Source organism: Callithrix jacchus, chromosome 7 (genome assembly GCF_049354715.1).
Source record: "Callithrix jacchus isolate 240 chromosome 7, calJac240_pri, whole genome shotgun sequence".
NCBI classification, from domain to species: domain Eukaryota; kingdom Metazoa; phylum Chordata; class Mammalia; order Primates; family Cebidae; genus Callithrix; species Callithrix jacchus.
Genome location: NC_133508.1, coordinates 150,636,765 through 150,651,338, shown reverse-complemented (window position 1 = coordinate 150,651,338; position 14,574 = coordinate 150,636,765). Strand labels below are relative to the sequence as shown.

General features: G+C 46.9%; 1 protein-coding gene and 1 pseudogene across 14 annotated transcripts in view; one reads left to right on the top strand and one right to left on the bottom strand.

Annotated features, from left to right (window-relative positions):
* Window positions 1–14,574, bottom strand: part of MOV10 (Mov10 RNA helicase) — a 28,075-nt gene extending 13,501 nt beyond the window's left edge. For 3 of the 14 annotated variants that reach the window (XM_078332748.1, XM_002751234.6, XM_054236656.2), the window contains exons 1-2: window positions 14,282–14,574; window positions 13,962–14,179 (exon numbers count right to left, since the gene is read on the bottom strand). Coding sequence is in view for 5 of the 14 variants with exons in the window: in XM_002751234.6 (XP_002751280.1) it covers window positions 13,962–14,098 (137 nt within the window). In the remaining 9 variants the exon portion in view is untranslated. Of the gene's footprint in view, window positions 1–13,410; window positions 13,605–13,961 lie in introns of those variants that run through there. The other 11 variants (XM_078332752.1, XM_078332751.1, XM_078332754.1 and 8 more) reach the window with 7 other exon arrangements.
* On the top strand, window positions 3,449–6,179 carry LOC100397156 (eukaryotic translation initiation factor 2-alpha kinase 1-like; annotated as a pseudogene).

The window sequence follows — 14,574 nt, the reverse complement described above, 5'->3', positions numbered from 1 at the left end:
GAGACCAGTTAGAAGAAGGCCCTTGCAATTTTCTAGTGAAAAGATAACAAAGGCAGGAGGCAAGGCAGTGGTGGAGATAGAAGGAGAGCAGCAAGATTTGCTAATACTTAGGATGTAAAATTAGCCGAATTTGGTGACTGACAGAAGTGGGAATGAAGGCTGGGAAGAGGGAGGAGTCTAGGATCCCCAAATCAGTGGCCTGGCTTGTAGGACTATCTCTGAGATGGATGTAAGACAAGAGGAGGAGAGGCTGGAGGGACTGACCATGACATTTGGATTTGGATATGCTAGGTTTGAGATTCCTGTGGTCCAGGCAACCAGCTCCACAAGTCAGAAGCTGAGAACTCAGACCAAAGTCAAGGTTACAGCCTAGTATTAGGGAGTCCTCAGGTAGTGGTTATAATCAAGGAAGTGTAGGAATCTCCCCAGGAGTGTGAGTAGTTGAGAGCAGCTACTAGACAACCCAGGGAGGAAGGGAAAACAAGAAACCCTCAAGAGAGAAAGGAGAATGAGCCAAGTCTCAAAACCAGGTGTCAGGATCAAACACTGCTGAGGGGTCCAGTAACAAAGGGACTGAACTAGGAGATTATCAGAAACTTTCGCAAGGGCCCCTTAGAGTCGATCGAAGTCCCACGGATCGAAGCACAAGCTAATGCTGACAGCAGCTAGGCTCCACAGGTGTCTTGACACTTGCAGCCCTCCCAGACACCAGTTCAGTCCCATTTTGGAGAGTCACTAGTGTAAGAACACTGCATGCATATCCCTCGCAACTCTAAGAAAACAAGAGTGCAGCCTCCAAGAAAAGTGGCTCCAGGCTCCCAGATCAATGCCGGGCAGAAAGAGGGCTTTGTGGAAACTGAAGAAACTGGGAAGGGCATCCCCTGTCTGAGGGCGTAACTGCTCATCTCCAAACGGGGCCAGCAGGGACTGCAGGCCTAAGATGGCGAGATCTGACTTTCTTTCTTTCTTTTATTTTTTTAAGAGACGAGTTCTCGCTATGTTGCCCAGGCTGGAGTGCAGTGGCTATTCACAGGTGCGATCCCACTGCTGATCAGCACGGGAGTTTTGACCTGCTCCGGTTCACCCCTCCTTAGGCAACCTAGTGGTCCCCCGCTCCCAGCAGGTCACCATATTGATGCCGAACTTAGTGTGGACACCCGACTGGCATAGTGCACCACAGCCCAGAACTCCTGGACTCAAGCGATCCTCCAGCCTCAGCCTCCGCCTCCCGAGTAGCTGGGACTACAGGCACATGCCACTGCACCTGGCCAGATTTGACTTTCAAGACAAGACAAAATCAAAATTTTAATATGAAACCTCCTATTTTTGGAAACCTGCCTAGCACGAGGGCAGGCAGAACTCATATCTACAAATTTTCCAAATTCTGTGGATGCTATCCCCAAATTATTTCTCAAATTATTCTCAATGTCTGTTACCACTATTCCAATTCACATAACATTGGTTTAGGTGACAGTCATACAAAAATTTCTTTAAAAACATCACAAACTTATTATATTCTTGTCAAAAAAATACAATCCTTGTGTTATACATGTAATCCCCTATATTTCTATTTTTTGAGACGGAGTCTTGCTCTGTTGCCAGGCTGGAGTGCAGTGGCGAGATTTTGGCTCACTGCAACCTCCGCCTGGGTTCAAGCCATTTACCTGCCTCAGCCTCCTGAGTAGCTGGGACTACAGGCGTGTGCCACCCCCCCACCAGCTAATTTTTGTATTTTTAGTAGAGACAGGGTTTCACCAGGTTGGCCAGGATGGTCTCAATCTCTTGACCGCGTGATCCACCTGTCTCAGCCTTCCAAAGTGCTAGGATTACAAGTGTAATCCCCTATATTTCTTTTTTTTTTGAGACAAAGTCTCACTCTTGTCCCTCAGGCTGGTGTGCAACGGCGCGATCTCGGCTCACTGCAACCTCCGCCTCCTGAGTAGCTGGGATTACAGGCACATGCCACCACACTCGGCAAATTTTGTAATTTTAGTAGAGATGGGGTTTCACCATGTCGGCCAGGCTGGTCTCGAACTCCTGACCTCAGGTGATCTGCCCGCCTCAGTCTCGCAAAGTGCTGGGATTACAGGAGTGAGTCACCGCGCTCAGCCAATCCCCTCTATTTCTAAGAAAAACTTTGTAACCAAGACTGGAAACCTGCAGCTATAAAAGAAAATAAGGTCAGGTGTGGTGGCTCATGCCTGTAATCCCAACACTTTGGGAAGCTGAAGTGGGAGGATTGTTTGAACCCAGGAGTTTGAGACCAGCCTAGGCAATATAGTGGGAGAAAAAAAAGGTGTGGTGGTGCGTGCCGGTAGACCCAGCTACTCAGGAGGCTGAGGCAGAAGGATCCCTTGAGACCAGGAAGTCAAGGCTGCAGGAGCTGTCATCAGGCCACTGCACTCCCGCTTGGTTAACAGAGCTTGGGTAACCCTGTCTCTAAAAACGAAAAGGAACATTTCTGACTAAAAAATATTTTGTCTGGAAAGAGGTAATATAAACAAATTCAACAGATAAATATTCATAATCTAGATGACAGGCAAAGGGCTAATTTTTATAATATATAAATTTTCTTAGAAACACAAGATGAACAATTCAACAGAAAAATTGAATATTCAATTAAACGAACAGATCCAGATGGCCAAAAGAGTATGAAAAACTGCTCCAAATGTAGACAAATGCAAATTAAAGTATAAATGAGATATCATTTTATTCCTATTAGACTCACAAAAATCAACATAGTTCTAACATATACTGATATCAAGGGTATGTGGAAAAGTAAACTCATAAATTGCTGGTAGAAGAGTCAAGTATTACCATCTTTTAGGAAAACAATCTGACAATATCTACAGATATTTAAAATACAGGTATCCTTTAAAACCCAGGGACTTGGCATGGTGGCTTATGCCTGTAATCCTAGCACTATGGGAGGCTGAGGTGGAAGGATCACTTGAGCCCAGGAGTTTGAGATCAGCCTGAGAAACACAACAGATCCCTGTCTCTACAAAAAAATTTTTTAAAAATTTTCCTGGGTTCAAGCGATTTTCCTGCCTCAGCAGGAAAATCCCAGGACTTTGGGAGGCCAAGGCAGTGGATCAACTCAGGTTAGAAGTTTGAGGCCTGCCTGACCAACATGTTGAAACCCCCGTCTCTACTAAATACAAAAAATTAGCTGGGCAAGGTGGCACATGCCTGTAGTCCCAGCTACTTGAGAGGCTGAGGCAGGAGAATTGCTTGAGCCTGGGAGGCAGAGGTTGCAGTGAGCCGAGATTGCACCATTGCACTCAGAAAAATTAAGATGACTTGTTAAATGAATAGAGGGATGAATCTAAGGGCAGACGTGTAAAATGTTAAAAGAAATCTCAGTGAAGGTACGTGGATGTTCACTGTACAATCACTTCCATTTTTCTTATGTTTAAAATGTATATAGCATAGGCTAGCTGTGGGCGCACTGTGGCAATGCTTCGAGGGCTGTCAATGCAGGGGGGCCGCTTCCGGGCCTGTGAGCGTGAAGAGGGCGACGGGGTGGGGGCTGTGGCTGTGCCACCGGCTAATTGACTTTCCCGCCAAGGGTCCGGAACCCAAATATGATGAATCTGACGTTCCAGCAGAACTCCAGGTGTTAAAAGAACCTCCGCAACAGCCAACCTTCCCTTCTGCAGTTGCAAACCAACTCTCTTGCTTGTTCCTTGGCTGGAGCACTTGAACCATGAGCATGAACCAAACCCACTGCGTTCAAGACAGGTGTTGTGTAAGTTACTTTGCCAGACCTCTGTCAAAATGAGGCTGCTGTCTCCTTTCACTTGCAGTGACAAGTTTAGCTCACTGAGACATCACAACAGAGCTATTACTCAACGAGGTCTGTTAAGAGAGAGTTCTTCAGGATCCTTGTGAGGATATTTCTCATATCCAGATATCAGATCAAGGAAAGCAGCCTTTGAAGCACAAAGTTCACGTTACTTAAATGAATTGGAAGAACTTACCATCTTAGGAAAAGGTGGATACAGAAGATTATCCGAGGTCAGGAATAAATGAGATGGTTAGTATTATGCCATAAAAAAAACCTGATTAAGGGTGCAAATGACCCAGATTGCATGAAGGTCCTACGGGAAGTGAAGGTGCTGGCAGGTCTTCAGCACCCTAATATCGTTGTCTATCACAGCGCATGGATAGAGCACGTTCACGTGATCCAGCCACAGGCAGGCAGAGCGGCCATTGAGTTGCCATCTCTGAAAGGGCTCTCTGACCAAGAAAAGGACAGAGACCAATAAATATGAGGTTAAAAATGATGAAAGTAGCAGCTTAGCCATTATCTTTGCTGAGCCCACCCCAGAAAAAGAAAAACTCTGGAGAACCTGACACTGAAAATCAAGCAACAAGCTGGTGAACTACATCACCAATTCACTCGTAAGAAACACAGCTGAATCCGAGTCGATCCTGGAGCTTCAGGAAAATGGCTTGGCTGGTTTGTCTACCAGTTTGATTGTGGGACACGAGCTGCCGCTCAGGCATAATTCCCACCTAGAGGTGAGCTTCACATCCACCGAGGAATCTTCCAAAGAACATGTCAACTTTCTGGGTCAGACAGAGGCGCAGTAGCACGATGCTGCACGTCCAGATGCAGCTGTGTGAGCTCTTGCTGAGGGACTGGATAGCCGAGAGAAACAAGCGGGGCCGGGAGTGTGTGGACGAGTCTGCCTGTCCTTATGTTATGGCCAGTGTTGCAACAAAAAATTTTTAAGGATTTTAAGGATTTTAGGTGTGTTTTACATACATAACATGGGAATTGTGCACAGAGATCAGAAGCCAAGAGGTTATTTTTCTTCATGGCCCTGATCAGCAGGTAAAAATAGGAGACTCTGGTCTGACCTGCAGAGGCATCCTATAGAACACAGACTGGACCAATAGAAATGGGAAGGGAACACCAACACGAAGGTCCAGAGTGGGTACCTGTCCGTGCGCTTCACCCAAACATTCAGAAGCATCTGAGTATGATTATGATGCCACGTCAGGTATGTACAGCTTGGGTGTGATCCTGCTAGAGCTCTTTCAGCTGTTTGGAACAGAAATGGAGCAAGCAGAAGTTCTAACAGGTCTAAGAACTGGTCCGCTGCCGGAACCCCTCAGTAAAAGGTGTCCAGTGCAAGTGACGTATAGACAGCACTTAACGGGGAAGAACTCATCGCAGAGACCATCTGCTATTCAGCTGCTGCAGAGTGAACTTTTCCAAAATTCTGGAAATATTAACCTCACCTTACATATGAAGATAATAGAACAAGAAAAAGAAATTGCAGAACTAAAGAAGGAGCTAAACCTCCTTTCTCAAGACAAAGGGGTGAGGGATGACAGAAAGGATGAGGGCATACAGGTGCAGCCTTCCTCAGGCTGTATCTGTAGGATGAAAGTGGACTTAAGGTAGTTAACTGGAATGTAAATTTTTCATCTTTATTAGGGTATAGTTGGTATAATTCTTAGTTCTATTTAGTAAGCCTTTACAAGACCTATTAAAGACAAGCTGCTGCTCCTTCCCTTCCTGCCCCACAAGCTCCTTTTCCTGAATTTCCTACCTAAATATTACTGTATGCCTAGTCTCTGAAACTAAAAACTTAGACCTCATCCTGAATTATTTTTTCCTTTCAATTCTGTTGACCTTCTCTCTGGTCTTCCTCTAGAAGGCTCTACCACAGAAATTGACGTGTGCTCCCTGCTCCCGTCACTGCCCAAGCCCAGGCCTGCACACTCACTGGACTGTGCAGTTTTGACAGCTGCCAGTCTTCCTACCTCTTTCACACTGCTGCTGAAGTTAATTATTGTAAGGACATCTGATCACTTCATTCCTTGGCTCCAAACCTTTTGCTGCCTCTAAGCTAAAAGCTCAACTTCTTAACAGTGTGCAAATTCCACGTTTTTATCTATTCTCTCTACCTTCAACTTAGCATAATTCCAAAACCACACCCTTCCAAAGCTTTGTACTCCTCACCCCCGATGATCTCAAGGCAGCTCAGATCTCTTTCCAACTTTACCCTGCACTGTTCCCCGGGACTTCCTCCTTTATAACAGCGTTCAACTCCAAAGCCAATCTGTATATCCCTCAGAGGCAGCAATCCGATGAATTGGTTTTTGAATCCCAGAAAGGGTCTGCCATGGAGTTGGCAGTCATCATGGTAGATGGCATATGATTTTGCCGCATTTTAAATAAAATGAAAACCACATATTACATGATGCTTTCATTGATACCTGGCCTAAAGAAAAAGACCTTGACTCTAAAAAAAAAAAAAAATTATTATAGTATAATATTGGGGGAAAAGAATCCCCAAAATGTGTTAGAGGTCCACACCAGATGCTTCAGAGTGATTCCCATCATGTAGTCGGGACAGGAGGACATAGATAATGTGAATAACATGTTTTATTATTATTATTTTTGAGACAGAGTCTTGCTGTTGCCCAGGCTGGAGTGCAATGGCACAATCTCGGCACGCTGCACCTCCCCCTCCTGGGTTCAAGCAGTTCTCCTGCCTCAGCCTCCCAAGAAGCTGGAATGACAGGCTCCCACAACCATGCCCGGCTAATTTTTTGTATTTTTAGTAGAGACGGCATTTCGCTATGTTGGCCCGGTTGGTCTTAAACCCCTGACCTCAGGTGATCCACCACACCTGGCCAAACATGATTCTTTTAAAATAAAATTATGACTAAAAAAACACTCTGAATGATATCAAGAGTTACCTGAGTATAGGGCGAAATGTGGAAATGGAGGTGAGATGTTGATAAGGGGAGGGGTCCACAATAAAAATGATATGGGATAATGATCCCATGTGTGTAAGCTTATGTAGGTGTGATATAAGCATGCATTCATAAAGAGGTAAATAAGCCAGACGCAGTAGTTCATGCTTGTAATCCCAGCACTTTGGGAGGTTGAGGTGGGTGGATCACTTGAGGTCGGGAGTTCAAGACCAGCCTGGCCAGTATGGTGAAACCATGTCTCTACTAAAAATACAAAAATTAGCCAGGCATGGCGGTGCACTGCATGCCTGTAATCCCAGCTACTTGGGAGGCTGAAGCAGAACTGCTTGAACCTGGGAGGCAGAGGTTTCAGTGAGCTGAGATGGCATCACTGCACTCCAGCCTGGGCAACAGAGCGAGATTAAAAAAAAATAAAAAGGTCCGGGTGCGGTGGCTCATGCTTGTAATCCCAGAACTTTGGGAGGCCGAGGCGGGTGGATCACGAGGTCAAGAAATCGAGACCATTCTGGCCAACATGGTGAAACCACATCTCTACTAAAAAAAAAAAAAAAAATTAGCCGGGCATGGTGGCGCGTGCCTGTAATCCCAGCTACTTGGGAGGCTGAGACAGGAGAATCGTTTGAACCCAGGAGGCGGAGGTTGCCGTGAGCCGAGATCGCGCCATTGCACTCCAGCCTGGGTAACAAGAGCGAAACTCCGTCTCAAAAAAAAAATTAAATAATTAAATAAAAATAAAAATGGAAAGGTGGCCACCAAAATATTTTCAAAACATTTAAATAGGCTGGGCGCAGTGGCTCACGCCTGTAATCCCAGCACTTTGGGAGGCCAAGGTGAATGGACCACCTGAAGTCAGGGGTTTGAGACCAGCCTGGCCAACATCGTGAAACCCCCATCTCTACTAAAAATATAAAAAATTAGCCGGGTGTGGTGGCACATATCTGTACTCCCTGCTACATGGGAGGCTGAAGCAGGGGAATGACTTGAACCCGGGAGACAGAGGTTGCAGTGAGCCAAGATTGCACCACTGCCCTCCAGCCTAGGTGATAGAGACTCCATTTCCCCCCTCCAAAAAACCCACAAAATCAAACATTTAAACAAGTATCTAACATAAAACATGAAAGCCCTTAATTCCCTTGCTCCCAACTACTTGCTTAATTATCAAACCCACTATTTGATGTATGTGTTTACTGACTTTCTTCTATGCATATAAAACACAATGATGAGATGATATATGCTATACATACTATTCTGTAGCAGGTGTTTTTACCATCATGGGTGTTCTCCCGTAACAACGCCGTACAGAGCTACCATGCCCTTTTGAATGGCTACAAAAGAGTACCCATGAATGCATCATGGTGTGTCTTTTTTCTGTAGTGAAAAACAAGCTGCCTGAAATTTCTGGCTATTCCTAGTGTTACAATAACTATTCTTGCACAAAAACACTTGTACTTGTAGGCAGGACTAACGGGATAAATTCCTTAAAGTCGAACTTCTGGGTCAGAGAGAATGAACCTCCACGCCTTTGATAAGTTCTGCCAAATTGTCCTTTAAACGGGTTGTACAAATTCATGTTCTCACTAACAAGAGTTTGAAAATGCCCTTTTCCCAAGGCTCTAACATCAGAACTTTTCAACATTCTCAATTTTTGACAATTTGATTACAAAAAAAATGTTATCTTCTTTGACTGTGCATTTCTTTGATATCCAATATGGTCGAGGATCTCTCCTTATTAGTCATTTGTATTTCTTCTGAGCTGCCTCATCACACCCTTTGCTCATTCTGCCAGGTCCCAGTTAACTGTTCTCCCTATCTTTCTGCCGCAGACCACGCGCTGTATCTACTGAATTGTCATCAAACACACATTTGTTTTTTTTTTGTTTTTTTTTTTTGAGACGGAGTTTCACTCTTGTTACCCAGGCTGGAGTGCAATGGCGCAATCTCGGCTCACCGCAACCTCCACCTCCTGGGTTCAGGCAATTCTCCTGCCTCAGCCTCCCGAGTAGCTGGGATTACAGGCACGCGCCACCATGCCCAGCTAATTTTTTGTATTTTAGTAGAGACGGGGTTTCACCATGTTGACCAGGTTGGTCTCGATCTCTCGACCTCGTGATCTACCCGCCTCGGCCTCCCAAAGTGCTGGGATTACAGGCTTGAGCCACCGCGCCCGGCACAAACACACATTTGATCTTGTTTTCCCAGTTTGCAATTCCACGGTCCACAGAATTAAGTCTTTAATTTGGCACACTCAAGATCCTCCGTAGTAACAATGATAATGCAAATACAGTAACGACAGAAAACATTTCCTGAATGCATTATCTCATTCATTCCTCAAAACAACCCTTTGAGGTAGTAATTAATATCATCCCACTTTAGAGAAAAAGAAATTGAGGTATACATCCTCACCCACATTTGGCCTCTTGTCAATCCATCCTTATTTCAGCCATTCCCAGCGACTCGTATCACCGTGCCCCTCTGCAAACCTCTGCTCTGGGGGCATCCTTAGCCTGCACTGCCCTGCCTTAAGCCGCCCCTGCTGTTTGTTGGGTGAACAATGGCTAATCTTTTTAGACCCAGTTCAGGAAAGGCCAAAAGCTAGAGGAATGGTATTTCAGAACATATGACCAGATTTGGAAGTGATCTTAAAGAGACATCTAGTTTCATGTGCCACAGACTACGGATTGCAACTCTCATTAGTGGGTCAAGGCCAGTAATATAAAATTGAAATAAAATAGAAAAAAAATAACAGAGAGCAGGGAGTGAAACTATGTATTGTTTAAAGGGCAGGTATTGTTCTGTGAAGGTTGTGTATGCTAGATCCCAAAGTAAAATTTTTTTTTTTTTTAAATTGTGGGTAGAGGTCCAACCATCAAGCCACTCTCCATGCCAGAAGCCAGAATGATCTTTCTAAATCTGATTATGTCTGTCTCTTACTTTGAATTTTTCTGTGTTTTCCTATTTCCATTAAGATTAAAGACAAAACCAAACACCTCGCAATGCTGACCCACAGCCCTGCTGGCCTCCTGTTCTTCTGAGGTCATTCCCAAGCCTTTGAAGGCGCTGTTCCCTCTGCCCGAACATTGTCTCCTTAACCCCTTACATCTGCGAAGTCCCATTAATCCTTCAAGATTCTGCTCAAATATCACCGTCCCCAAGAAACCTCCGCCTAGGTTTCTTGATCTAGTCTAGGCTGTCAGCCTAGGTTAGATCTCCAAATCATATCCTCTCAATGCATATTGGACTTTTCCTTGTAAGCACTCATCTCAACCGGAGTTAAGCGACATCTAAGTGCTGCCTCCTTCCTCGGTCAGTTGGGCTCCTTCTGTGTCCTTCCAGCAACTCGCTCTGCTTTGCCATTCACAGGAGCTGCCTGGCTAGTGCTTGTAGAAGAATGAGTCTCCTGTGCAAAGAATCATCTTCTCTCAGAAACCTTTCGTGACTTCAGTCCTTACCCTATACAATGAACTCCTCATCATCACTGGACTAATGAGGGGTACCACTCACACAGCCAGCGAAATATGCTAGCTACGCAGATGCTTTGCCTAGACAGCTCAACCCTGAAAGAAAGGCATTGGTTTACATACTCTTACAGTTGAGGAAATGGAAGATTTAGAGAGTTGTTCATAGTTATAGGCAACCACTAAATGGCAGGGCTATCGAACCACCATGACTAACACCTATGCTATTGTATTACATTTGGTTGTCTACACATATCTGCTGCTCCCGACTAGATTATATTCTTTGGAGGCAGGGACAAGCACGCAGTAGAGCCTCAGTAAATACATTTGCTTAATGAATAAAGATGGATGGGGAAAGGCAAGAGTTCAGAGCAGAGCACTTTGTAACATCATAAAGTAACCTAGTTGGAGGGACCTGTCTCCTCCCAGGGTAGGAATCTCCTAGAATTCCTAGAGTGTGACTCGCTACACCCCCTGCTTTGTAGCCCATTCTCTTGTTAGTTAACTCTAGTTACTAGTTCAGTTAGATTCTGTAAGCATTTATTGAGCATCTACTACATACAAAACTCTATGCTGGGGACTGAAGACAGATGTAAACCTGACTAATGGTAGAGGATCTGAGTGTTTGGTACCAGGGGAAGATGGTCATGTGCCACAAAGGCAGAGCATAACACAGCAATAATACCAGGCTATACCCAAGGTGTAAAGAAAGGGCCATGACAGCCCAGAGAAAAAGCAATTAATTCCTATTGGGAAATGAGGGCTGACTTCACTGCATCCCAGCCTGGCTTTTTTTTTTTTTGAGTTGGAGTCACTTTGTTGCCCAGGCTGGAGTGCAGTGGTGTGATCTCAGCTCACTGCAACCTCTGCCCCCTGGGTTCAAGCAATTCTCCTGCCTCAGTCTCCCGAGTAGCTGGGATTACAGGAGTACACTACCATGCCTGTTTTTTTTTTTTTCTGTATTTTTAGTAAGACAGGGTTTCAGCACGTCGGCCAGGCTGGTCTCAGATTCCTGGCCTCAAGTGATCTACCTGCCTCATCCTGAAAGTGCTGGGATTACAGGCATGAGCCACTGCGCCCAGTCCAGCCTAGTTTTAAAGGATGTGTAGGCAAGTTCTTGGCCGGGCGCGGTGGCTCAAGCCTGTAATCCCAGCACTTTGGGAGGCTGAGGCGGGTAGATCTCGAGGTCAAGAGATTGAGACCATCCTAGTCAACATGGTGAAACCCCGTCTCTACTCAAAATACAAAAGATTAGCTGGGCACGGTGGCGCGTGCCTGTAATCCCAGCTACTCAGGAGGCCGAGGCAGGAGAATTGCCTGAACCCAGGAGGCGGAGGGTGCGGTGAGCCGAGATCGCACCATTGCACTCCAGAGCCTGGGTAACAAGAGCAAAAACTCCATCTCAAAAAATAAATAAAGGATGTGTAGGCAAATTCTTTAATGTGAACCTAAATTTCCCCAACATGGTGAGAGTACAGAGCGGGGATAGTTGATAAAACCCACTTTTGCCTTCTGGAGCGACACAGGAGTATAATCCTCTCCATGTTAAAACTCCAAAATAGTCAAGGATAATTACCTTGTCCTGTCTGATATTTCTATTTCTGAGGCAAACATTTCTCACTTTCTTTCACTGGGTCTCAGGATACAATATGAACCCACAGAGAAGGCCTTTCCTCCTCCTCTATGTACTAAAATTCTATCTTTTATTTTCAAGGCCAAGGTCAATGCCACCTTCTCAGAACATCACTTCCCCTAACAATTACAGAGAAGTGGTATCTGATTTGCATGAACACAATCGTATACAGTAAAAATTACTTTGGAAAACGCCTACATTCACCCATAACGTACAGTATATATGGCTTTCTGTATGCTGTCTAAGACAGCCAGTTTTCCTCAGTACTAAAACATACTATGTACCTTTGGTGTAGAGCTGACAAAGACTCTCCTTGATCAAACATTTGTTAGGTTCCCCTGAGCCCTCTTCTTGACTAGCCCTTGACCTTGGCTCCCCAAACCCTTCAGTCTTGGGCACACCTAGGTTAGTTTTACAAGGAATCTTGAAGGCATTTTAGTGAGACTCCTCACCCTTCACGCATGATCACACTTGGTATCTGATCAAGTTCCTCATTCCCGCCTTTGATGTCCAAGTCCTTGGTCTGCCTTTAACAACAATCTTGTTAGGTCAGGTGAGCAAAAATCCTCCCACTCTTGATGGTTCTTCTTACTAATTTTCTATATATGGGTCCCCTTACTCTGTTCATTGGTCATAAATCCCCAGCTGTCTTTGCTGTGTTTGGAATTGAGCTCCATCTCTCTTCCCTATTGCAACAGCCCTATTACCATAGCCTCGGGTCAAGTCTTCCTTACCATTTACCATTTTAACCAATTACTTTTCCTTAACAGAGCCAAAAGAAGTAGATGTCTTGTTTCACAGCCATGCTGTACTCTGTGGATGTAGGTGAATTCACATACCTGTGTTGACACAATGTGATGTGAATGCTTGCTCCTCCCTCCCGCATTTTTCTTATCACCCCTAGTATAATCCTCCATTTTACCATGTACTATAGTGTATTGTGTACATGTATGCTGCATGCATATCATAGCCTCTGCTGCTCCTCTGGGACTGTGTGTTTTCCATCTTAAGAGTCCCCATAGTGACCAGCATGGTGACATAAAACAGGGCCTCATCATCTTTGCCCCTTCTTTAGATGTTGTTCAAGCCTGTTAATATCCCTCTCAAAATGTGATATCCGTTAGTGAAAACAATATTCCAGACGCGATGTGATCAATATGGAGAGTCCCTACCCTCTCCCCCTGCCCCAAATCACACTTATTAGCTCAATCTTAGCCTTCAGCCGTTTTAGTAGCCACATGTCACCCGTACTGGCCCTTTGGTCTGTTAAAACGCAAGGTCTTTTTCGGGAGGTCTGCTATTAAGCCCGGATTCCCACTACTTTATGTTTATTTGTACAAGTCTTTACGTTTACTCTTGTTAAACTGTTTCCTGGTTTTCCACGCAAGGCAGAAGCCTGTTGATATACGTGTTTTTGAAGCGCAATTCTGTGGTCTGACAGAAGACTCTTTGATTTTCACTTGGGTGGTAACAGGAAAAGGAGACCAAACAGCCTTCAGCGCACGGTGAAAGGGAGCCTCCAGAAGGCTGGCCCTGTCTCCATGGAGAAGCCACAGGTGCTAATGGAGGTTTGGTACCTACGTAGTTTGTGCCCTTTTCTTCTTTCCAGAGCTTCTCCCTTCTACCCTGGGCCTCTTCAGCTCTCCCAATAGCGGACCCCCGAGGCAGCAGCGCCTCAACAAGGTGGCAGAGGTCCCCGTAAAGCCCGCGCCTGGGCTCGCAGCCCCCAACAGGCAGCTTTTTCCCCGCGCTCCCGCGATGCCCGGGCCCCCTCTGGAGGCTCCCCTCCCCCACTGGGAGAGCTGTCCTCCAGCCCCGCGAGCGGCGCGTGGACTCAGGACCCGGCCCCCGGCCCTGCGTTCCGGCCGCCGGGGGCGCGGGCAACCCAGGAGGCTCTCCGCGGGGACTTGGCGCAGGGGCCCAGCTCGGGCAGAACGGGCGGGCTCCGGGCGGCGCTGGCGGGGCGTGGGCGAGGCGCGGGAGGGGAGGTCTGCGCCGCCCCAGGACTGGCCTGAGCCGCTGGGGGAGCTGCGTCCCTCTGCGCCCCGGGGCGGGAAAAGGTGGCCCCCGCGCGGGGGTCGTGGCAGCAAGCTGGGCCCGCGATTCAGGGCCGGGAGTGGGCCGGCCCGTACCTGATCTTGAAGTCGCGGTTATAAATGGTCCGCAGCCGCTCGCGATCTGTCTCCATGTCCAGTCCTCGAACGACCAGGAAACTCTCGAAACACTGGCCCGCCTCCCGGAGCTGCCGGCAGCTGAACTTACTGGGCATCGCGGCGGCGGCTGCGGCCCAGGCAGGAGGGTCCGCGGAAATGAAACTGAAAGTCGCCGCTGCAGCTGGAAGTTGGCGGCCCTGAGAGGAGGGTGCAGCAGAGGGGAAGCCCCCTAACTCTGACCCCTGATCCTGCGGGCTCCCTTCTCCCCACCAGGCTTCTCTCCTACGTTCTTTTCTTACCTGAGGCTTCCCTTCGGTTTCTCCGTCCTATCCCCTCCCCCTCTTCGCATTAACTCTTTCCTAAAGCGTCTGACCCCTCCCTCAGGGCCCTCCCCTTACCCCAAGCTCCCTCCCCTGGCTTCTGGCCAGTATCAGAACGTGGCTACCGCTTGGGGCCGTCTGAACAGCCCGGGAGGACCTCCGAGCCTCCCCGCTAGGGCCACTCTCACGCCCACCCTCTAGAGCCTCGGGACTCAGTGGAAAGCAGGAGAGCAAAGGGCAGGACTGGGACCTAGGTCGGCTGCAGCTGGACT